The 23,959-nt window shown below is 39.6% G+C and overlaps 1 protein-coding gene across 1 annotated transcript; it reads left to right on the forward strand.

The window, feature by feature from the left end:
* Window positions 1-601: 601 nt before the first annotated feature.
* Window positions 602-13,362, forward strand: LOC130874912 (flavin-containing monooxygenase 5-like). The gene is made up of 8 exons (XM_057770481.1): window positions 602-736; window positions 1,761-1,949; window positions 2,312-2,474; window positions 4,922-5,064; window positions 6,310-6,509; window positions 8,704-9,053; window positions 10,909-10,981; window positions 12,999-13,362. Exons 1-8 carry the CDS (start codon window positions 602-604, stop codon window positions 13,360-13,362), a joined length of 1,617 nt encoding a protein of 538 aa, XP_057626464.1.
* Window positions 13,363-23,959: the final 10,597 nt, after the last annotated feature.

Consider the following 23,959-nt stretch of genomic DNA (forward strand, 5'->3'; position numbering starts at 1 on the left):
AATAAAATAAAATATGAAATGTTTCTATAATAAAGGGTTGCTAATCATCTTGAAATTTATTACAAATCTTGTTTTGATCAGATGTTCTACTAAAAATGACCACACAGTCATCCCTTGCACATGCAGGCGATTGATTCTAGGATTCCTTGCAGAAGTCAGCATCTGCAGGTGCTCACGTCCTATGTATGTAGTAACACATGTGCATATAGTCAATCCACATACTTTAAAACTTGTCTGCCTTACTGGTAATACCCAACAACTCCCCTAAATAGACTTTTGACTATGGTGTTTAGAGAGTAATGACAAGAAAAAAAATTTGTATGTTCAGTAGAAATGTATATTTTAAGAAGATTTCCCATCTGCTGTTGTTTAAGTATGTGGGTGTGTAGTGTTCTGAAATGGAGAAAAATAGTTATATCATATATAATTAAAATAGAATACATATGCTAAGATAATATAAGGTAGAATAGAAGCAGTTAACGTGGTGGCCCAAAAATATGTCAATGCTAAAAAGAAGGGGGGTGGGACACTGACATAGCAATGAACCTCGGTTTTGTTGCTCAGAAGTACACTGAAATAATTCTTCTTAATTCAAGAGACCATGACAGTAAAAAAAATTGCAGTGATTGGGGCTGGAGTCAGCGGACTGGGCGCCATTAAGAGCTGTTTGGAGGCAGAACTAGAACCTACGTGTTTTGAAAAGAGCAATGACATCGGAGGGCTGTGGAAATATAAGGTAATTTTAGAAATATTTTCAGAACATGACATCATCAATGTGTATGAGAGTTGTTTCTATTCAACTAAGAAATAAAACTGATAACATAAATTATTTCTTAAGTGTGCTTTCCAAATTAGTAATAAATATTTAAATAAATTTGAGATTCCTTATGGCACAAGCATAATCCTACTGTTTCATGCCCCTGGGAACTCCACATGTAACACTTAGGATATTGATATGCAAATTTTGCATCAGAGTGCTGAAACTCCAAGAGCATGCAAGTTATTCTCCCTCTAGCAAACTTGCTATTAGTTGTGGCATTTTCTTCCATCTCATAAAACCACCCTATATGTTGTTTGTGTTGTTTGTTAGTTACTGGGAACACATGTCTCTACCATGAAAGGTGTGCCTCCTTACCAACAGAATCATCTTTAATAACTTAAAGGAGTGGGTCTATTCCAGAGAGGCTCCAAAAGTTAGAAGAATGGAAGGGAAATCTCCACTTCGATGAGTCTTAGTGAAGCATAATACAGGATCATTGAAAACAGTTCTTATGAACGCACCACAGTTACCTTATTACTGCCATTGTCATTTTTTATATTTTAATATACCTCATAGCTGCGTGACTGCTTTAATATGCCTCATAGCTGCATGACTCTTTTTGTTGTTGTTGTTCCAAAGCAAATAAGCATTTTATTCTCTACCACACAAATCCCTTCCATTGTGAGGCAGATTTTGTCCACTGGGAGTCTCCCTTTCAAACCTTCTTTGAGCTAATTTTGTCTCAGTTTGTGTGCATCCTTGGAGCCTGCTGTTTTCTGTTGTAAAATATTTATTGTTACCACAGAGTCACTCGCTATAAATAGAATTAAAGCAAGAGAACCCTCATCAGGAGATGAGACTAACTTCCTCATCCTGCTGAATGACTGTCGTAACACCTGAAAACCAAATCATGACTTCTCAAAGAAAAGTATACCAAACACCACACTTCTGGTCACCCCTGACACATTCTGGAAACCAAGGGTTGTTTTGTTTCCTTTAGGAGATACCAGAAAATGGAAGGCTTGGGATATACAAATCTTTGACCTGCAATACGTCCAAGGAGATGACAGCCTTCAGCGACTACCCCATCCCTGACCATTACCCCAACTACATGCACAACTCCAAATTAATGGAGTATCTCAGGATGTACGCCAAGCACTTTGGGCTCATGAAACACATCCAGTTCCAGGTAAGACATGAAACCTGTCCACCACATGCTCCTTGGTCGAGGCAGAGTCTGCCCTGTCAGAGCCAGCTACCCCGCCAGATGAGCACCATCCCAGCTGGAACCTGAATTCCAATTTTTGGTTAATTTTGTAATGTAAAAATAAAGGTCATAGGAAATAAAAACCAATGCATTTTGTGCTCTAAGAAGTCATAGCATTTTGGAAATGAACATTGTAGGAACCTTATGTGCACACAACTCCTAACCACCCAGGAGCCGTGCATAGAGCTACTTTATCTACTTAAACATAAAATTCTACAGGAGGGAAAAGAAGCAAAAGTGGATAAAAATGTCCTGGAACTCAGGCTTTGCTCCTTGTTTCCTAGACAAAGGTGTGCACAGTGAGGAAGCGCCCTGACTTTTCATCCTCTGGCCAGTGGGACGTTGTGGTGGAGGCTGATGGGGTGCAGAAAGCTTACATCTTTGATGGGGTCATGGTCTGCAGTGGTCACTACACTGAGAAGCATATTCCTCTACAGGATTTTGCAGGTATTCCTCTGCTGCGTGTGTGAGAAGACTCTTAGAATTCTATTTTTTTTAATTAATTAATTATTGGTTCCTAACCACAGTTCCTCTTTCTTCCTCTTCTCCCAGTCCCTCCCTCCACCTCTCCTAAGTGATAGCCCCACTCACCCCCACCGTAACACCATCCACTCCTCCACTTCTGTTCAGAAAAGAGGTGATATCCTCCCATGGATATCAACCAAACATGCCATGTCAAGTTTCAGTAAGACTAGGCACCTCCCCATATATTAAGACTGGACAGATCAACCCAGTATGAGGATGAGGAGTAGGGTCTCAAAAATTGACAAAAGAGTCAGAGACAGCCTTTGTTCCAACTGTTAGGAGTCCCACAAAAAGACCAAGCTACACAACTGTCACATATACACAGAGGGCCTAGAAAAGGCCCATGCAGGCTCCCTGGTTGTCAGTTCAGTCTCTGTGAGCCCCTATGAGCCCAGGTTAGTTGATTCTGTGGGGTTTTTTGTGGTGTCTTTGACCTCTCTGGCTCCTACAATCCTTCCTCCCTCTTGGCCACAGGATTCCCCAAGTTCTGCCTAATGTTTGAAATCTGTTTCCATCAGTTGCTGAGTGATGTCTTTCTGACGACCATTGGGCTAGGCACCAATCTATGAGTATGGCAGAATATTGTTAGGCAGCATTACATCAACATATTTTGCCAGTCATGTTTGGTCCTACCCTAGGTCTCCAGGCTATCCAGTCTCTGGATCCTGGCGCTCCAGACAGTGTCAGGGGTGGGCTCACTCTGGCGGCATAGGTCTCACTCTAGGCCAGTCATTGGTTGGCCACTCCCAAAATCTCTGTATCACCCTTACCCCAGCGTGTCCCATAGGCAGGACAGACTGTAGACTGAAAGTTATGTGTCTGGGTTGGTGTCCCAATCCCTCCACTGGAAGCCTTGCCTGGTCACAGGAGATGTCCAGTTCAGGCTACATACCCTTATTGCTAGAAGTCTTAGCTTGTATATCCTTGTATACAAGGTCACCCTTGTAGATCCTGGGAGTTTCCCTTGCACTGGGTTTCTACCTCACTCTGAAATGCTCTCCTTTGCCAGTCGTCTCTTTCTGTACTCTCAATGCCTATCCTATCCTAGGCATTGGACGCAGGTGTTTATATAGAGGGGTACAAGAAAGGGTGTCGTAAGTTCATAGAACAGAGGGAAGATCTAGCAATAGAAGTGAAGATTGAACTGGAAACCAGAGTTTCTCGGACAAACAAGGTCTGAGAGAGACTTTCACGGAAGAGGAAACAGTGTGTAAAAAGAAGAAGATGGGGATAACGTGGGGAGAGCTCGGGGACTGGCACCCATTTGAGGTGCCTAGCTTGGAAGAAGTGTATAAGAGTCAATGGAAAAGCATTACGGGGTGTGTGTGTGTGTGTGTGTGTCTGTGTGTCTGTGTGTATGCTCACGCATGAGTGAATGCACATGCATGTAGGAAAAGCAAGTATATAATCAAGTTTGTACTGCGTAAAGATCAGTTTACATTAATTGATAGGGGAAGATGGTTGAGTCAGAAACATCAATGAGAAAGAGTTTAAACTGTCCATTTAAGAGATGATGATGATGATAAAGACTCAAAAAAACAATGGAAGTGGGATTCAGAGGAGAATAAAACTTTGGAGATATTTTAGAAATCTTTGGCACACTCAATGCATTATAGAACTTTATAATTTATGCAATTGTATTTTTAAAATATAATTTTTTTCAGAATGCTTTGAAACTTCTAATATCCCAGGCTTATAGTGTTAAAAAGAGTGGCCACTAGCCAAATGTCACCGATGACCACTTGATATGTGAAGGACACAAAATTAAGATGTTTCCTTTGCAAACTAATCACCACACTTAGAAAACACAGTAGGAGCATATAAATAATCACATTAGTAACCTTACATTAACTATATGTTAGCATCTCAGAGTATCCTGAGTTACATAAAATATGAAGTAAGAATTGCTATCTTTCTCATCACTTCTGGGCTTCTGGGAACCTTAAAACTGTGTATGTGGTTGCCATTCAATTGCTTTTGAATGACACTGATGTATCCTGCTAAGCATCTTTACAAGTTTGTCGATTTTCAAAGAGCTATAAAAAGTGAAGAAAAAGTCTCACATCACTGAATAGAAAATGAGGAAACTACAACAACATCAGAAGGTGGCAAAGAGTTGACACATTGACTACATCATAAATGGCGTAATTTTATTGACTACTTTTTAAAATTTGCTCTGGTTTTGGTTTTGGCCGTATAGTCGCTGCTGTTGAATGTTTTCTTCCTTAGTGGAAGGTAATAATGGCACAAGGTCCAAGTACAAAGAAGAAAATTAAGTAACGTGAACTTCAAGTTCAGGAATGAAATTTACCAACCAGTGTTTTCCAGTTCTGCTTGTGACTTGAGGAATCTGCCTCCTTCCTTCACAGGAATCACCCAGTTCCAAGGCCGCTATTTCCACACCTGGGAATACAAGCACCCAGGCAACTTGGAGGGCAAGAGAGTGGTCGTGGTTGGCATTGGGAATTCTGGAGCAGACGTGGCAAGCGAGATCAGTCGTGTCGCTGAGCAGGTCTGGCATCAATTCTGCTCTTGGCTGTAACCTTGATACCTGAAGAGAATGTGTGAGTGTAGGCTTTCTCCGGCTTTAGCGCTGATGTTCCCATTTGAACTGCAAGGGCTTGCTTTTCTACGAACTAAATATGCATAAAAGAATAAAGAATTCCAAAGTGGCACCTCTCCGAGACCATAATGCTCTGGAGTCGTGGAAGGAACAATCTAATTAAAGTTAGGTAACTTAGAATTAGCTACAGGTAGCTACATGGGAAATTTCAAAGTGAAATGAATCTTACAGAAGACACTGTTCTCATATTGGAAATGAAGTATAAAGAGCAATGAATATACACAAATCTGAGCATTTAAAATGTATTGTTGATGTGTGTGTGAAGTTGTTAAGAAAAAGGGAAAAATTCCACAGACTCCACTGAACTATGAACAAATAAAAAATAGGGGAAGAGGAACGGTCCTTCCATAGTGAGTGTTGCTGAGTGTGGAAGGCCATCTGTACAATTCAAAATTAACTTCCTTATTTTGATTCATACTTTATCGAAAACAATACAAGATTTCCAATGCTGAGCACTTTTTGTAAAATAAGTGACTCGTCATGATTCTGGGGCACATGAGTCACAGATCTCCATGACAATGGCACCACTCTAATGATTATAGCACCAATAAAAAAAACTTCATTTCAAGATTTTGTTAAGTCATACAAAATAGAACAAACTACTTATCAAAATGTACCTTCCCTTCTTTTGCATTGCAAACATTTTGTTTATAATTTTCCAGTTCTGAAAGTGAGAAAACCCCAGTGTGGATTTCTGTACCTGGCGTGTTTCAGTCCTAGAAGCCACATTCCCATGCGCTCCCTCACTTTGAAAGTTCACCTGAAAGAACTCACACAGGATCTGAATACAAACTAACACTCAACTTAAGAACCTATTGTGTTGTAGGTTTTTCCCCATATTTGGGGACTTCACATGCTCCAGACATCTAACATAGCTGAAGCAAACATCACAGGGAAAGAAGACTTATGACATGCGCTAAATTAACTAAAATGACTTCCAGTAATTGGATCTCTTTATGAAGTAGGGGCAGCGAAAAGAAGCTGGCTAGGTGGCAAGGCAATATGAGGAGTTAATATTCCATTCCCTTGACAGCAAAGCAAAAAAAAAAAAAAAAAAAAAAGCCCACTCCAAAGATCTGATACCAGACTGATTAGCAGCTAAATACTTACTAGGCAACCACTCCTCTCTTTAAGGTTTTCCTCAGCACAAGACGAGGGGCGTGGATATGGAACCGAGTTTGGGATAACGGGAATCCTATGGATGCCTCGCTCTTTACTCGTTATAATAGAGCTGTCCAAAAGATCTCCCCCAAATTCCTGATCAACAGACAAATAGAGAACAAGTTAAACTTGAGGTTTAACCACGCCAACTATGGACTGAAGCCTCAGCACAGGTAATGTTCGGAAATTTAAGAAGACAATATCTTTAAGCTATTGGACTAAGTCTCTAAGTACATGAAGGGGATAAGGGATATCATTCATTTCTCAGGGCATTTGTTTTTCTGGCAAATATCCAAAATATGGCCTTCCTACTGACGGTTCTTTGTTTTCCCACCAAGGTACACAAAGAGTTGTGCCAAGTGGGGAAGTAGCGACTTTAAAACTTGTCTTACTTTTCACCTGACCTGTCTTTCTGTCCTGTTCTTTTTGCCTGACTCCTAGCCTCAGTCACCCTAGTCCCGACCACTGCAATGTTTATAGACATCTTTCCAAACCCCATTCTGTACTTGAGAATTCTTAGCTTTTTTCTCTCATCTCATTCAACACTAGCCAGTTCTCAGGCCCAATCTTGTCCACCATTCCATGTCTTCCTTCTCTAATTCTTCCATGTTCATGGCTACTTTTCCTCTATTTTTTTCTTCTTTCTTCCAAAAGACATCTAAGACTTGATGTTGCTGTGTGTTCACTCTCGGTCCTATTTTCTTTTCATCCTAAGTAGCTCCCTGTATTGAAGTTTCAGATCCCATAGCTGGAGAGTTGGCTCAGTGGGTAAGGGCTCCTGCTCCCAAACCTGATGACCTGAATTTCATCCTCAATCCACACGATGGAAAGAGAGAACTGACTCTCACAAGTTACTCTCTGACCTCTGTAAACAGAGACTGATTGTTCATTTCCCAGTCACCCTGACCTGAAAAATCACACAGAAACTATACTAATTACAACACTGCTTGACCAATAGCTGAGGCTTATCCCTGGCTAACTCATATCCTAAATTAACCCATTTCTGTTAATCAGTGTATCGCCACGAGGCTGTGGCCTACCAATAAAGGTTCTGGGTGTCTTTCCCCTTCAGCGGCTACATGTCATTTCAGCTTATGCTCTCTATATATCTCTGTTCAGATTTCCTGCCTGGCTTTGCTCTGCTAAGCCATTGGCCAAAGCAGTTTTATTCATTAACCAATGTTAATAAAACATATTCACAGCCTACAGAGGGGAATCCCATATCATACCTCCACACATGTACTGTGACACACTTAATGTGCACACATACACATAAGTAAATAAACGTAAATTTTTAAAATCCCAGGAAAAAATATAATAAAAGTTTAAATTAATGAAAACAGAAAATCATTATTAAGAGATACCTAGAAGAAATTATGCATAGTTTTTATCCAAACTTAGGTCAGATTATGACTACAAGTTTCTTTTTATAGATAAAGTATCTATGAAATATGTTTAATAATATTACTTTTGTGTCAATGTACCCTGGGACTGTGGTTCCCTACAGCTAATTCATAGCTCAAACCCTAAACTGAAATTTACGAAAGGTCTCACTGTCACTGATCACAATCATTCTCATTGAAGATTCATTCTTTATGTCTTTAAAATTATTAGCAACTAGGGCTAGCAGGATAGTTCAGCAAATAAAGACACTTGCCACCAAGCCTAACAGCCTGGACCTGGAATCCACGTGGCAGAAAGAGAGAATCAACTTCCACACGTTGTCCTCTGACCGCTACATCCTGGCATGCACACACACATGCACACTCACACATAAATAAGCAAATAAATATAATTAATCAATAAATGCATAAAAATATTAACAACTAATTAATGTCAACCTAGCTTACATAGTATCAAGAATAAATAAATACATCACAACTAACATACTTTGTAGTGCACACCTTTAGTTCAATCACTTAGGAGGCAGAGACAGCAGAACTCTGTGATGTCTGTGAGTACAAGAGCAACCTGAGCTACATAGTGAATATCAGGTCCGTCAGGAATGCATGCACATTTTTGTCTTGATAAACAATTAACACGTTTTATTCTTTGTAAAAATATTATTGCACTAGCAAGTCTGATGTGGTGTCGCATCGTTATTAGTGTTCTACCATTAGTGAGATCAAACTGTTTTATGGTTTGTCCAAACTGTTTTATGGTTTGCCTCGTAGGGGGTAAGAGATTGAGCAAATATCGAGGTTCAGTTCTGAATCAGAAAATCAGTTCTCTCCTAATGAACTACGTTGCCTTCTGAGGATGCTGAAAAGCAGAATAAAAATGGTTTAAGCTATGCAACCATTTCCAGAGCTTTTGCCTATACTACATTTTAATTAAGAAGTTGTATATTCATCTCTCCATACACAGAATTCTTGACCACCGAACGGTGTTAAGTGATGACCTGCCAAATCGCATCATTACTGGAAAAGTGCAGATAAAACCAAATGTGAAAGAGTTCACCTCAACATCGGTCATCTTTGAGGATGGAACTGAGGAGAGCATAGACGTTGTCATCTTTGCCACGGGCTACACTTTGTCCTTCCCTTTCTTGCATGATGAACCAACAGTCGTGGACAGCCAGTACTCCATGTTTAAATTTGTCTTCCCTCCTGGCTTAGAGAAGCCGACTCTAGCTTTCATTGGCATCGTCCAGCCAGCTGGCGCCATCATCCCTACATCAGAGCTCCAAAGCCGATGGGTTGTGCAAGTGTTCACCGGTATGTACTGATCTCCCATGACTACAGTATGTTCCAAATGCTCTGTGATTTAAGAGTCACTCAGCGGTCTTCTATTTTGTTGATCTCTCTCATTAGATACAATTATCTGAAATTTGACCATTAAAAATGAACTACTATTGCCAGGCAGTAATGGTGTACACGCCTTTAAACCCAGCACACGGGAGGCAGAGGCAGGTGGATCCCTGTGAGTTTTAAGCCAGCCTGGTCTACAGAGAGAGTTTCAGGACAACCAGAGCTACACAGAGAAACCTTGTCTTGAGAAACCAATAAACAAACAAACAAACAAATAAATAAATGAAATGACTTTGGGTTCTTCTGAAGGTTTATATTTCATTTTTAAGAAAATTCTACTAAAAATGAGAACACCCAAACAGTAAAAATTACAAAAGCAAAAAAAATTGTAATGAGGCTATATTTTAATACAACTGTCTACTCATTTACTGCTTCTCAGCAGAAAACCAACTTAGGGTGAGGTTTACGGAAACATACATTGACCACGGTTAAAAATCAAACAAGGAACAGACCACATAGGACACATCTCAGAAGTGTAGTGAAGCCATTTTGTCTTCTTCCTTTGCACAAATAGAATAGTAGATTATGAGAATATTTGGGACAGGAAAGTTCAAGCAGACAGTGGAGTGATGCGGGGGAGGAAAAGGTGGGTGGGGAAAGGGTTGGCCGAAATGAAGTGTGCAGGAACAAGCTAAATGGGAGCCTATGATCTGCAACACAAGAAAAAGTACAGTAAGCTGGCAGTAGAGCATGGAAGAACGGGAGGAGAATGCTGGGAGATGTGCCCTGTGTGGCATGTGGCTTCTTTCTCTCACAATCATGTGAACTGAGCCCTCATTTCACTGCCATTTTCTTCACTTGATACATAGCACTCCATACTCTTTTCTACTCAATATATGCATGCGGACATATGGACATACGTATCTACAGCGTTTTCATATTAATGGCCACTTAGAATTATTGTAGACGGTAACGTCTGGACAAGCTTGCACGTCTATTTTATTGAGTGTGGGTCACCTTTCCATTTCCTATACTGTAGGAGAATAATTGCTGTTTCACGAGGTGTGCATATGTGTCTGGCAGTGACTGAAAGTCCCACATGACATGTCGGTCCTCCAGCTCTGCCCCTTTCATGCTCTGCATGCTTGTGTTTGAAATGTATTTTGAAATATTTGAGGGTACTTGTGCGATCGGTGAGGCACCAAGCAGATAGTTTATAGGCAGCGCGCCTACCACTCTTTGTCCTGCCTCCCTAGTGTTATTTAACGTTCCGTTTGCTGAATCTTCCTTGTCCCTGACACATTTACACATACAGAATTTCCATCTGCAATTACTTGTTCTCCTTTCAAAATGTAGTCATTGCTGTTGGAGACATTTTCTGTCAGTGTCTACTTTCAGGAATGCACTATGAAAACTAAGAGATGTTCTTAACTCAAAAGACAGAAAAATTGCATTTGGGATGTAAGCTCAATGCTAAGCAACATTCAAATAAGAGAAACTTTGAGTCAGGTTCCAGTATAGCCTGGGCATCTTTGGAAGATTACAAGACATGTTAAGCGTCCTTCATAGTATTCGGGGATGTTAAGTGTACATTTAAACTAAGAAAAGTTTAAACACCTATTTATCTTAAAGAGAAAGCTGACCTCCCTAATCGACATCCTGGGCATGATGGCGGAGAGGAAATTCTCTTCCTTTGAAATTCTTTACACATAAGACTTTGACTAGAAATTGTATAGAGGCCTGATGATTCTATTCTATTTCTAAATCATTTTTTTCTTTATTTGTGTGCCTCAGTCCTCATGTTAATATCTTGTTTTCTCAGGACTGAAAAAGTTGCCCTCAAAGAAAGACATGATGGCTGACATCAACAGAAAGAGACGGAAGATGACCAAAGAGTAAGGAACTTAATTTTTTGTTAAAACGGACAAAACCTGTTCCGGGGGAGATATGTGATTTTGTTTTCTTTTTTTATATTTTGCACCTACATGAGCCCTAACAAGATAACCTTAGTTCAGTGAGATTGTGTTCGGGTTTTTTTAAACATGGGTCTGATTGTGAAATGTAAATCAGATGTGACATATTAAATAACCGCAGAGCACTGTGTCTGCATGATGAGGAGAATGCAATTCTCCCTAAACCTAGACTGACCAGATATGCCTCTTCTCAGTGTTTACCCAAAAACCCCAGGCCCACAGACCACAGAGTCAAACTGCACAGCATATTAACTGCATCCCTAGTCACAGTAGCTAGGTTAGGGAAACAATGCCGGTGTCCAGGGGGATAGCGGAAAAGTGCATTATATTCGCAATGGAGTTTTTGGCCTTAAACACAAATAAGTTATATCACTGGCAAGAATACGGACGTAAGTGAAAAAGACATTGTCTTGTACTTTTCTCTCATTTGTGGGTCCTAGATATTATAGATATGTAAAATCATCTGTGCTGGTGACATGAAAATAGAAACAAGACAATCTGGGTGGTTGAGGGGACTGAGTGCAGTATAGGGAATAAAGCGAAGGGCAGTGAGGTCAGGGAGTCATGCTCAAAGTGCTTTATATATTTGCATGAAAAAGCACGTATGTAACCCTGGATAATTTTAAAGAAATTAAAATGACAGAACAAACGAAGGAGGGTTCATGAGATCCAGAAGACAGTATTCTGCAGCCCTTCTCTTCATCGTCTGGTTTCCCATTCTTTCCTCCCCGTCTCCCTTGATATTCTCTTAACCTCGGAGGGGATAACACAAACGCCCTATTCAGGGCAGAGCACTGAGACACCAGTGGTTCTCAGCACCACACGTCCCTGAATTCATCACCTCGTTACAGAGAGAAACTGTCCAATTAAGGCTGAGAGCAGCAGCCTTTGTTTATGGTGGAAATGTAAATGTTTAGAAGGCAGTTTGGTGTCACGCACATTTAACTACACAACAGCGCATTCTCTCCTGCTGCCTCTTTAGTCATGGGGGTTTTACCGGGTTTATAGCAGGAGGCATGAATGTCTTCCAGTAAAGCAGGCCTCAGATCCAATCAGAGGGCCCCTGGTCACCCTCACAAGTCTTGCCGTTATTAGGTCGGTGGACACAGTTTGCCTGGCGGGCAGATGCTGGCATTCCCTACGGTTCCCTACTCGCTATGTAGCCCAGGCTGACCTTGAACTCGTGGTGATTCTCCTTCCTCAGCTTCCTGAGTCCTGCAACTACAAATGTGTGCCACTGTGTCTGACTGCAGAGAGGCTTTTAGTCTTCAAGTCTTTGGTTCTCTGAAAATAGTAACTCGTGACTATCTAGGAATTTTCAAAAAAAGAATTTGTGCACAGAATCGGTATATGGAGAAGATAGTTGGGCTGGAGAGATGGCTCAGAGGTTAAGAGCACTGGCTGCTCTTCCAGAGGTCCTGAGTTCAATTCCCAGCAACCACAAGGTGGCTCACAACCATCTGTAATGAGATCTGGTGCCCTCTTTGGCGGGCAGGCATACACGCAGGCAGAATGCTGTATACATAATAAATAAATCTTTTAAAAAAGAGAGAGAGAGAAGATAGTTTACATAACTTAAAAACTTAAAAATGACCAACAGAGTTTCATATACTGTGACTTCTATATTCTGTGTTAATTTGATTCATACCATGGAACTGGATTCTGTGACTAGGAGGGGAATCCAGCCCTTCAGCATTTTCTTTTTATATATGTCAGTCACTCTCCTGAACACTTGGGAATTTAAAGCCATCGGGGATTTTACATCAGGTATTGGGAGGCCATAGTATGCTAAGGGAGTGGAGACAAATGTATGAAATTAAGATTTAATGAGTGTAAAATAGTGAAGTCAACAAGCCAATAAAAGCAAATTCTACTGAAAAGTCAGGGAACAGCCCCGTGACTGAGACCTGATGCTTCTATGTTTCTGTTCTCACCTCAGCTTTAGGAAAAGCCTCAAAGACTCTCGTCATGTTCAGTTCATCGACTACATGGATGAAATTGCTTCGGAGTTAGGGGTCAAACCCAACCTGCTCTCTCTCTTCCTCTGGGATACAAAGCTGGCCAAGGAGATTTTCTGCGGTCCCTGCACCTCCTACCAGTACCGTCTCCAGGGCCCAGGGAAATGGGCTGGGGCTCGGGCAGCCATCCTCACTCAGAGAGAAAGAATGCTCAAACCCCTAAGAACCCGGGCTCTCAAACACTCTCAGGCCTCCCTCTCTCGTCTTTTCTGGGTCAAAAGTATCTGTGTTGTCTTTTTTTTCTTTGTTTCCATGTTAACTATCGTGCATATCACAAGTCGTTAACCTCACATTGGCATAGATATTTATGAAGCTAGAGAGTAAACTATTGTTATTTAAACTGTATATCATAGGATCTATTAAAATATAGAGAAACATGTTTATTAGACTAGTTCACAAATGAATTTTCAGACACAGAACAAGATTATTTCAATAATGACTTCATGAGGGAGGTTTGAAAAGGTGCAGATTGTTACCATTTCATTCCAAAAGTATTTTGAGAAGTTTATCTATAACATGAGCATGAATAATAATTAAAAGTGAGATGAATTTGATTTAATAAAAGATCAGAGAAACTATTTAACCAGGAGTAAACCTTACTTAACAAAAAACAGGACTAAACCTTATTTAATAAAAGAGCAGACTATGTAACCAGGAATAAACCTTAAAAGTACATCTTATGGTCTCAAAATCTCAAAACAGTCTGACCTCCCCAACCCCCAAAATCGTAGCTGTTTCGAGCTGTGTTTGGTTGGGTGATTGATTGTTAGTTTTAAGGCGGGGTCTCAATGTGTATGTAGTCTGGAATGGCCTCATAGCCATGCATTTTACTACAATGTGTGGGGATTATAAGCCAGTGCCCAGCACTGGACCCTCTTGACAAAGAATCTTAAATAGAAAACTAGGAAATTCATCAACTCATCACATAATCAAACTGCTCTACTTGCAAACGTGCTGCAGATCAGCCTGCGGCACTGCAGCTCCTGGTTTGGTGCACTAGGAAGGCTGGCATCACTGTCTAGCATTGCTACCGGAAGGTTGCACCTAAATGAAACTGAAGAACAACCTGAGAAAACGAAGAAAGGCCAACGTTCCCAATAAATCTTAGCTCCATTCCAAAGGAAAGCTGAACTGCAGTGCCATAATGATCAGATGAAAGTATCGGAACCCTGGATGACGATTCTAATACCAATGAGGGGATTTTAAGATATACTATTATATGGTCTTATTGAATTACTGATAATATTGTATGGTATAATAATATTGTATTTATGTAGCAGAATATTCTTATTTCTAAGAGGTAGGCAAAAGTAGGAGTTAAGTACCATGGTATGTACATTTTATTTGCAATAGATGTAGAAGTTTATCTGCATGTAAGGGACGGACAGGGACAGAGCAAGGGACACAGAAGGAAAATGCTAAGGGCAGAACTGCCACAACTTGTGATTCTGGTTAAAAGTTGAGCAGCTGTTCATAGCTGTAATCTTTCAGCCCTTTTGTAGACTTAAGAAATTGAAAATAAAAAATAATAATTAAAAAAAATCTTCTGCAATAATTTATGTACTAAAATGAGGAAGAGGTTTCTATGGGAAATTCTTCTAATCAGTGACCACACACGGTAGTGAAAATACCTCCCATGACAGCCTTGGTCTTGATGCTCTGGAACATGAAGATTGCAGAAGACCATTCCCTATGAAACCGTTCCCCATCATTCTTTAGTCCTTTTGTTGTGTAGCTTTTTCCTGCACACTGAAAACTTCCTTCCTGAAGGGAGGAGGGAGGGGAATACCACAAGGAGAATGTGGAGATGATGAAACTTGCAAGACTTAGGAAGTTCCTGCAAAGAATGGCACTCACCAGGCAGGCCCTGCCCCTGGCTGGAAAGGCCATAAACAATAGCTTTACAAAGGAAACTCCAGTATGAATACTTGCAAGCTGGGCAGAAAGCTCCAGAGATGCATCAGCAGTACTAGGATAGAGTTTTGTTTGGTGAAGCCTGAAATGTATCTCGGATTCAGGACTGGTAGAAATTCCAGGTACTTGGCTTATGGCAGTGGGAGAAAGGACTGCATAAGGGATTGTCAAGTTCTGTTTATATCCAATTCTGTCATTGAATTCACACTGAGAACCAGAGAAGTGTCTGCTCAGACTTCCTTCTTGCCTGTGTTTCCTTATCAATGTCTTCAGTTAAGGATTTCAAGGCAATAATCTTGAAGTCACATATACCTTTTGCAGCAAATTATTTTACTGAGCTACAGTAATCTAATTCAGCCTAGGTATGCACTAAGGGTATAAATCTATCCCAGCCTAGGTATGTACTGAGGAAAAATTGGACAGAGTATTCAAGTCCAAACATCATTTCTTAGAGCCACAACAAATGGCTTCAGCCTTGGACCTTTAACACAGGACCTGTGTCAACATCACAACATATATTAAATAAATTGAAACACAATGCATTGCTTACTTTTAGATTCAGAACAAAACTTTAGTGCAAGTCAATACTGTTTCCTTCCCCTCCATGAACAGCCTTACTTATTGGCATAAACAGAATCTGCACATTTGTTCACTGTCTGCCCAGACCCAAATAATCACACAGAAACTGTATTAATTTACAGCACTCTGTTGCCAGTGGCTCAGGTACAGTTCTAGCTAGCTCTTACATCTTAAATTAGCCATTTCTATTAGTCTGTGTATTGCCACATGGCTATGGCATTTTCTACATGTCTTGTTTCCTCAGTGATTGGCTGACATCTGACTCTCTGCCTTTCCTCTTGGCAGAATTCTCCTAGTCTGGTTGCCCCATGGATCCTTCCTGTCTGGCTACTAGCTAATCAGCGTTTTATTAAAATAAGAGGAGTGACAAATCTCTACAGTGTACAAAAACATTATCCCACAGCACATTGGTCCCTTCTTTGAAGATCAGAAACCTGGCATACAAGTAGACAATACTTAAGGCCAACCCCAACATCAAATCACAGATAATCTTTCATTATAAGCTGTACTAATTAGAACTTGCCAAACGCTCTTTCTTGCTCTCCTCTGTCCTGCTTTCTCAAGTCAGCAGCAGTCACTAAGAAATGGCATTTGCAGGTGTAGCACGGCCCAGACCCTGATCCTGTTCTGAAGGAATGACATGCATTAATCCTTATTGTCATCAGTGTGATGCTTCTGCCTCTGGCCTGCTCTAAATTTTCATTGTCTTGTAACATATCATTACAAGAAATGTATATCTACATAAAAAGTAATATAGTTAAAGTACTTTGTCAACACTTTTCTTAAATACCCACTCATTTAACTTTTCAATTTATTTCCCCCAGCAAATTTACCAACTTTTGTAGCATAAAATCCTATGCAGTTGATTTTTACCTTTGTGTGACTAAATTTAGTCATTTCTCAACAAGAGTTCACCATCTTCCTTTCTCAGCCACCAGAAGCACCGCCTTCTAAGACCCCTGTAATCTCTGCAGAGCATATTTGTCACGAGACATGATTATTGTATGGTCTGTGTTGCTGCCAAGAGAATTCCTTAAACATACACACTGAACTTCTTCCTGCTTTTACTTCAGATTTTCACCAAGAAAAGAAAACTCAATATTGGCTTTTCAAACATCTGGAAATTGTCACTTAAAGAAATGTACTAATTCCATGTCATCTCAGAAGACAAAATTAGAGTTTATAAGAGAAGATTCTAGAGAAATCAAGTTTTGCTCTGAGCCCTGAAAAGCATCCCAGTGATTGGAGCATCCATAATCAAATAGGTTGGCTCAGGAAGCTGTGCAATCCCAGATCCTAGAGAGCTTCCTGAGAGGGTGAGCGATCACCACACAGGTGATGGGAGATTCTGATGGAGGATGCAACCTGGAATGGTAATCAAACAGCGTGATTGAGTATTTTACATACATTATTCTAAACATGATTCTGCAAGTCCATGCATAATTTTGATCAGAGTAAGTTTTAAGATATAATGAAAATTTGAAATACCAAGGATAAAGCAAAATTATTAAGTACACATCAAGAAAAATGATCATTAAAGAAGCAGTGATTACATTAACATCTCTTATCAGAAAAAATATAAAGGAGTTAAATATCTCTACTGGGGGAAATATCTTTAGAGTTAAAAAGCTAGAGTAATTAGATAAAGAAAAAGTAATTTTGTTGGGTGATGAGGTTGTTGGTTTTTACAGAGATGGAATTTATGGTGTCCCAGACCTCATAGAAAACAGTCTAAGGCACAGACTTCAGAGTACAAGTTTAGCAAAGACGGGAACAAAAGGATATGAGATATAACTAAAACCAGTAAGTCTATAGAACTGTAGAAAATAAATAACTTTTAGTGGATGAAAATAAAAAAGGCAGAAAATGGAAAATTCAGTAAGTGAAAATTAAAAAGGTACCCTGTAGTAGTTGTTCATTTACTCTTTTGGCTCTTCTGGGGGGCACACCACCTAGCTCCCAAATAAATTACACATGGAGACTTATTGTTACTTATAAATGCCTGACCTTAGCTTGCCTTATTTTTAGCCAACTTTCCTTAACTTAAATTATCCCATCTACCTTTTGCCTCTGGGCTTTTACCTTTCGCTATTTCTGTATATCTTTTTTTTCTTTCTTATTCCATGTCTGACTATGTGGCTGGGTGGTTGGCCCCTTCTTTTATAGCTCCTCGATCTTTTCCTCCCGGATTTCTCTTACTATTTATTCTCTCTGCCTGCCAGTCCTGCCTATCCTTTCCCCTGCCTTTCTATTGGCTGTTCAGCTCTTTATTAGACCATCAGGTGTTTTAGATGGGCAAAGTAACACAGTTTCACAGAGTTAAACAAATGCAACATAAAAGAAGGCAACATACCTTTGCATCACTAAACAAATATTCCATAGCATAAATAAATGCAATACATCTTAAAATAATATTCCACAAAGTATCCAGTTCCCTACCTTGTTATGGGGAAAAACTAATAAAACAAAAAGCTATTCGAGGGGTCATATAGAAACTTAATACAGTAGAAGATTCCTAAAATATATACATGTATGAAAGTAATCCAAATGGGATGCCAAATAAGGAGAGACAGAGCCCCAGCTGGACATCTGCCATCACCAAATGGAATTTCCAGGGCTGGAAATTGTTACACTTAATTAAATTGTTGACCAAGGGGCCATGGCACTCCTTAAACAACCCAGGCTATTGCCAAGGCTGCTGGTTGCTCTCCACAAACTGACAGCAAGGTCCTATTATGGAAAACAACACCTACACAACTCAAAAAGCATGGAGAAATTGAGCAGATGCCTACCTAGAGCCTTCACCGCATGGACTAGTACTTTGCATACTCACAAAGGAGAAAACTAAACGCCAACCTGTTGTGGAATAGGATACTCGTTTAACTATGTAAGTTGTGTTACATTTGTTTGTGCTGCAGAATAGTTGTTTAACTATGTAAAGATATATTGTTTTTGTTTAAGCTGCATCTGTTTAACTATGCAAAGATGTGTTGCTTTTGTTTAAGCTGCATTTGTTTAACTGAGTAAAGATGTGTTGTTGTTTCACTTTGCCTGCCTAAGGCACCTGATTGGTCCAATAAAAAGCTGAATGGCCAAGAGCTAGACAGAGGAGGGATAGTCAGGGCTGATGGGCAGAGAGAAAAGGGAAGTCAGTCAGCCAACTGGGGACCAACCTGCTGACACCCAGGCAGCTGGTGGGGGAGGGGGGTGGCAGTACATAGATGAAGTAAAGGAGTCTCGGGAAAAGCACATAGATATAATTAAAATGGGCTAATTTAAGTTAAAGGAAAAAAGCTAGAAACAAGTCTAAGCTAAGGCTGAACATTCATGATTAATAAGGATAAGTAGACACAAGCCCCCATCCCTAACCCAGAAGTTATCCCCAATTGATAACCACTCAGAAGTGAAAAATTAATTCTCTCCAAAGGAGTCTCATTGAGATACAAACCTCTCTTAAGGGCAGCCCCAATGACCAGCAGTAGAATGTCAACATAAAATGAATTCCATGGCATCTTTGGAGGTTCTTTTTCAGGACATTTTTATTTCTTTTTTTAACTTACAGATCCTTTAAGTATATATTATAGCTTCTAGTTTTGTGTTTCTATGTGATTCCTGTATATAATAATGCATCTCTGTGTCTACATGTTTCTTGGGCTCTTTCTTTGAGTTTTTTTCTTCTGTTTGTTTTTTTCTATTCTGATTTACTTGGTTTTCTTCTATCTCATTTTTTTTTTAGATATCTGTTCATTAAGGAGAGACAGAAAAGATGTGTATTTAGAGGGGATTTGAGGTGGGGAGGATCTCTGAGGAGTTAGAGAATAGACCATGTTCAGAATATATTGTACAGGAAAAAAACTACTTTTCAATAACAGAAAAAAAAGAAAAATTTAAAATGCAGTCATTCATAGTAAGATTTTCTGTTGTTGTTTTATTTTCTCCTTGTTGCCATGGTTAGTCAAATATTAATACTAAATTTTAAGAGTGGACCAGGGATGTAGCTGAACCTTCAGAAAGCTCTGATTCATATCCCCCATGATTTGGGGTCAGAAAGGCTAAATGAAGGAATAAGATAAAAAATGTAAGTTCCCAGTGAGTAAAAGGAAAGATAGAAAAACTGAAATGAAGAGCTAGAAGAGGAAAATGTTGAGAAAAAAAGATGTGTTCAGTACAAAACAAAACAAATGAGGCAAAAATAAATCAGAAAGTGTTAGCAATTTTTTTTCTTTTCTTTTGCCCTTTTATTAAAAGTAGGTTCTTTTCTCACATAATATATTCTGATTACAGTTTCCACTCCCTATACTCCTTCCAGTTCCCCCTCATAATGCCCCCTCCTCAGGATCCACTTCCTTTCTGTCTCATTAAAAAAGAACAGGGTTCTAACAGACAACAACCAAACATGACAAAATAAAACACAATAAGATAAAATAAAAAAATCACATCAAAGTTGGACGAGCCCCAAGAGCAGGCTCAAGAATCAGAGACACTCATTCAAGCACTCAGAAATCCCTTAAAAATACTAAACTGAAAGCTTTATACACACACACACACACACACATATGCATATATACATATACACATACATACACATAAACACACACACAAATATACACATACACACACATGCAGACAACCTGATGCACTCTCATTCAGAAGCTCTGTTTGCTGCTTCATTCTCTGTGAGTTCATATGAGCTTTGTTCAGCTGATTTAGGTGGGCTTGTTCTGGTGCCCTCTTCCCTCTGGTTCTTACACTCTTTACTTCCATAAAGTTCCCTGAGTTCTGGGAGGGATGGGGATTTGATGGAGACATCCCATTTAGAGGTGCATTTCCAAGATAGCTCCCCCTCTGAATAATATCTGTCTATGGGTCTCTGTCAAATTTGATTTGAAAAATAAATCAAGCTTCAGTTACAAAAAAACTGGTATATTAATTTTTCTTGGCTTGTACCCAATAGATCATTAGATAGTATGGTAATTTGGTATTTATTTGTTGTTTTCCTTTTTTATTTACAATTCCAAATATAGTGATTAGTCTGGGAATGGTAGCACATGCCTTTAATCCCAGCACTCAGGAGGCAGAGGCAGGAGGAACTCTGAATTCCAGGCCAGCCTGGTCTACAGAGTGTGTGATCCAGGACAATCAGGGCTACACAGAGAAACCCTGTCTCTAAAAACAAACAAACAAACAAACAGACAAACAAATGAGAACAATGTTCAATGAATCCCTTTTCTCCATGGATTTCTAAAATGTTTTGATATTATGATTATTGATAGATTTCAATGTTACATATTGATAACCTTCACTTTTATATTTTTATGCTAGCCTTTAACTCAAGTTCACAAGTGAAACTGTACCAACATTAAAAGTTCTACAAGAATTATTAGCATATAAATGATTGTGAATAATAGGGCCTTTGTAATCCCCAAATCAAATTTTCTTGGGCTGTCTTTGCTTCCTAAATAGCATTTACAACCCACCTCTGGGTGTACTCTAACATGCATGTGTTTATCAGAGTTCCCAGACATCATACTTTACGGACAATATAAGTAAGAGATTATCTATCAAGTTAAATAATAAGATTGAAAAACAAAACATAGAATATTTTAATACATATAGTGTCATTTTTCTTTGTAATAGAATAAATATAATATTTGACAATTTTAAGAATATTGTTAGAAAAGACTTGCTTGTCATGGATTGATTTTTGTAGAACTGACATTTTCTTGGGTCAAAGTATGATTTTTAATTAAACCTAAATAAAGAGCTCTTTCTTGCAGAAAAAAAAAAACTGTTACCTAATTCGAAACTAGCTTTTGAAAAATTACTACAAAGTATAGGCAAAATTAAGAAGTATTCCATAATGCAAAACATGAAGTGCACATATTTCCCTGTGCAATCACACCACTACACATGCCCAAGGAGATGGAGCCCACCTCCAGGAGAGTGGTGCTGGAGGAGCAGAAAGAAGGAAGGATGGGGTGAGAAGAGCACCGAGCTCTGGCTGGTACTTTACTTGGCTAGTGTGTCTCCTGGCATCCCATACTAGTGCTTCCAAACTAGTTTGACTTAAAGATACATTAACAAGTTGAACGACGTATCTCTGGCTCAGTGAGTGAGCAGCGAGGAAACTTGTCAGTTAGTGCAGCCAGTGAGGTAGCAGCTCCAGGACTCTGTCCTCCAGCAGCACAGGCTTAACACACCCACCCTCCATTGCCCTGTGGACGCAGCTGAGAAGCCCTGCTCTGTAATGCTTTGTATACTTTTGTGTGCCTCTGCCTGGCTGAAAGGCTGTTTGGAAGAGAACCCATACCCCTCACAGTCCTCAGCAGAAAATTCTCAAGAGAAGTAGGGGAGATAGAAGCAGGATGGTAATAGGATTTCTTCCAGAGCTTGATGAAGCTGAAGTGTCGTTTGTGCTTTCAACCCTTCGCTGCAGAAGTGCAGAGTTTTGCCTAAACTGATCGTGAAGAGCCCCCTTACCGTGTAACGTACGACAGCACAAAAGGACACAGGGTAGGCACTATTCCAAAAACCCTGGCATGCAAAGACTTGGAGCTAGCTCTGCTTTTCTAATATGTTTCACTCATTTCTTAAGTGGGCCTATTTTCCACCAAGAAACCAAACACAGTACATCATGCTCATGGGGAGATTTAATTAGAATGTGTGCTGATTTAGATACTGGCTCAGTTCTTCTATACTCCAACTGTCATGCCATAATACTTTGCTTACCATTCTTTTTCTTGACTTCTATTTTATCACCTACATCACTGTAATATAGATGAATGATATACATTCTATACCTCAAAATGTCATCTTTCAAGAAATGAGATGGAATATAAAATTCATATACATAAATGTACGTAGAACATACACAGATATAGAAAGAGAGCTGGAGAAATGGAGGCAGATACAGAGAGACAAAGACACACAGAATTTTACAAAATACAGGAAATAAAATTGGAATATAGCCTTATGGTTGTGTTCTATTCCTGTGTGACTTTGTGCTATCACACATTAACACAGCAAGGAAAGAAAATGTACTGCAGAAACATAAATAACCCAGAGGAGTGAGGAGCCACAGGCTCGGAGAACACTTTTATTAAGTGTGGGAAGCAGCAATGGGGTTTGCTGTGAACCAGACCAGAGTAATTGGGGACAGCACAGGAGCGGGGACAGTCCTCATATCTGCACTGTGTGTTTCAATTTGTGCAGTGAGATTTAGCTTCTAATTCCAAGATTATTTTATTTAATACAAACCCTCTAATCATTTCGGCCCTGACAAGTTACCCATGCTGCTGGAAAATGTTAGCATCATGTACTGTTCTACAACCATGTCGGGCTTGTGAAAACTGAGCTGAAGAGAAACATCAGCAGGACTCCTCTTTGTGGTGAGCCCTCCCAAAAGAATCAACTTTGTTCCAGAGGGAACAAAGGAGACAACACATACACTCCTCCTATTTCAGACATATACAAGTTCAGTTCTCTGCCAAACCAAGGACCCAAGTCAAATTTTTATTTCTCTTCTCACTTAAAGTTGGTTCCTTGTATTTTCTATTTTAGAGAACATGAGCTTTGTAAGTAGCTTAGGGTGGAACTGTTCCTCAGTTGTACTTCCAGAATCATCTTTCTTTCCTCAATACATGTATCCAAGGAAGTAGTTTACACATAAGGATAGATTACACAGTTTCAAGAGAGGTGTTTCCTTTAAATAGGAGCAAGCAGGAGAAGACCACAGGGTGAGAGTTTTTTTCCTTCAAGCACGGTCCACCAAAGACGAAAGAAGAAAGCCTGATCATGGGACTTCCGCAAAGAGAACAGAATTTTCTAGTGGGTCATATCCTCCTTTTCATTTAACCCTACGACTTTTCACATTTCCTCTCTGATTTTTTTATTCAAAGAAAATAAGAAGTACAACCTGGAATAGGAAAGCTTGCTTTGCAGATGTCAGTAACTTGCGTGAGTCTGTGGCATCTTCCACCTCCTATAACTTCTGATGCACTGAACAGAAAAGGACTAAAATGAAACATTAAATTGGATCATTACAACATTGGGATGCTGAAGTTTCCATTACTTGGTAGAACTAAAACATGATGGTTGAAAGAGCTGCATGCTTGGGTCTTTTCTGTTTTGTTGTTGTTGGTTTAGGTTGGATTGGGTTGGGTTTGGGTTTTGTTTTATTCTGTTTTGTTTTAGCCAATGTGTGGTAAGCAAGGAACATCTTCCTATACAAAATTTTTACTCTGCTATTGTATACCCCAAGTGTTCAGTGACAAAAAAACATCTCTGGATAGGACACTGTTCACATTCTCACATTTACCTAAGGTCTTGAGGTGAATCACTAGGTTTCTTAATTTGAGATCTCTCTACTTTTTTTTAGGACTCTTTGGCA

The sequence above is a fragment of the Chionomys nivalis genome, chromosome 5 (genome assembly GCF_950005125.1).
Source record: "Chionomys nivalis chromosome 5, mChiNiv1.1, whole genome shotgun sequence".
Classification (NCBI taxonomy): Eukaryota; Metazoa; Chordata; class Mammalia; order Rodentia; family Cricetidae; genus Chionomys; species Chionomys nivalis.

What these genes read in the sequence shown, in the direction of transcription:
- LOC130874912 (XM_057770481.1), top strand. Translation starts at nt 602, where the DNA reads ATGACAGTAAAAAAAATTGCAGTGATTGGGGCTGGAGTCAGCGGACTG. An exon ending in TGAAACACATCCAGTTCCAG is followed by an intron (nt 1,950 to 2,311) that starts GTAAGACATGAA and finishes CTTGTTTCCTAG; the next exon opens with ACAAAGGTGTGCACAGTGAG. An exon ending in TCAGTCGTGTCGCTGAGCAG is followed by an intron (nt 5,065 to 6,309) that starts GTCTGGCATCAA and finishes CCTCTCTTTAAG; the next exon opens with GTTTTCCTCAGCACAAGACG.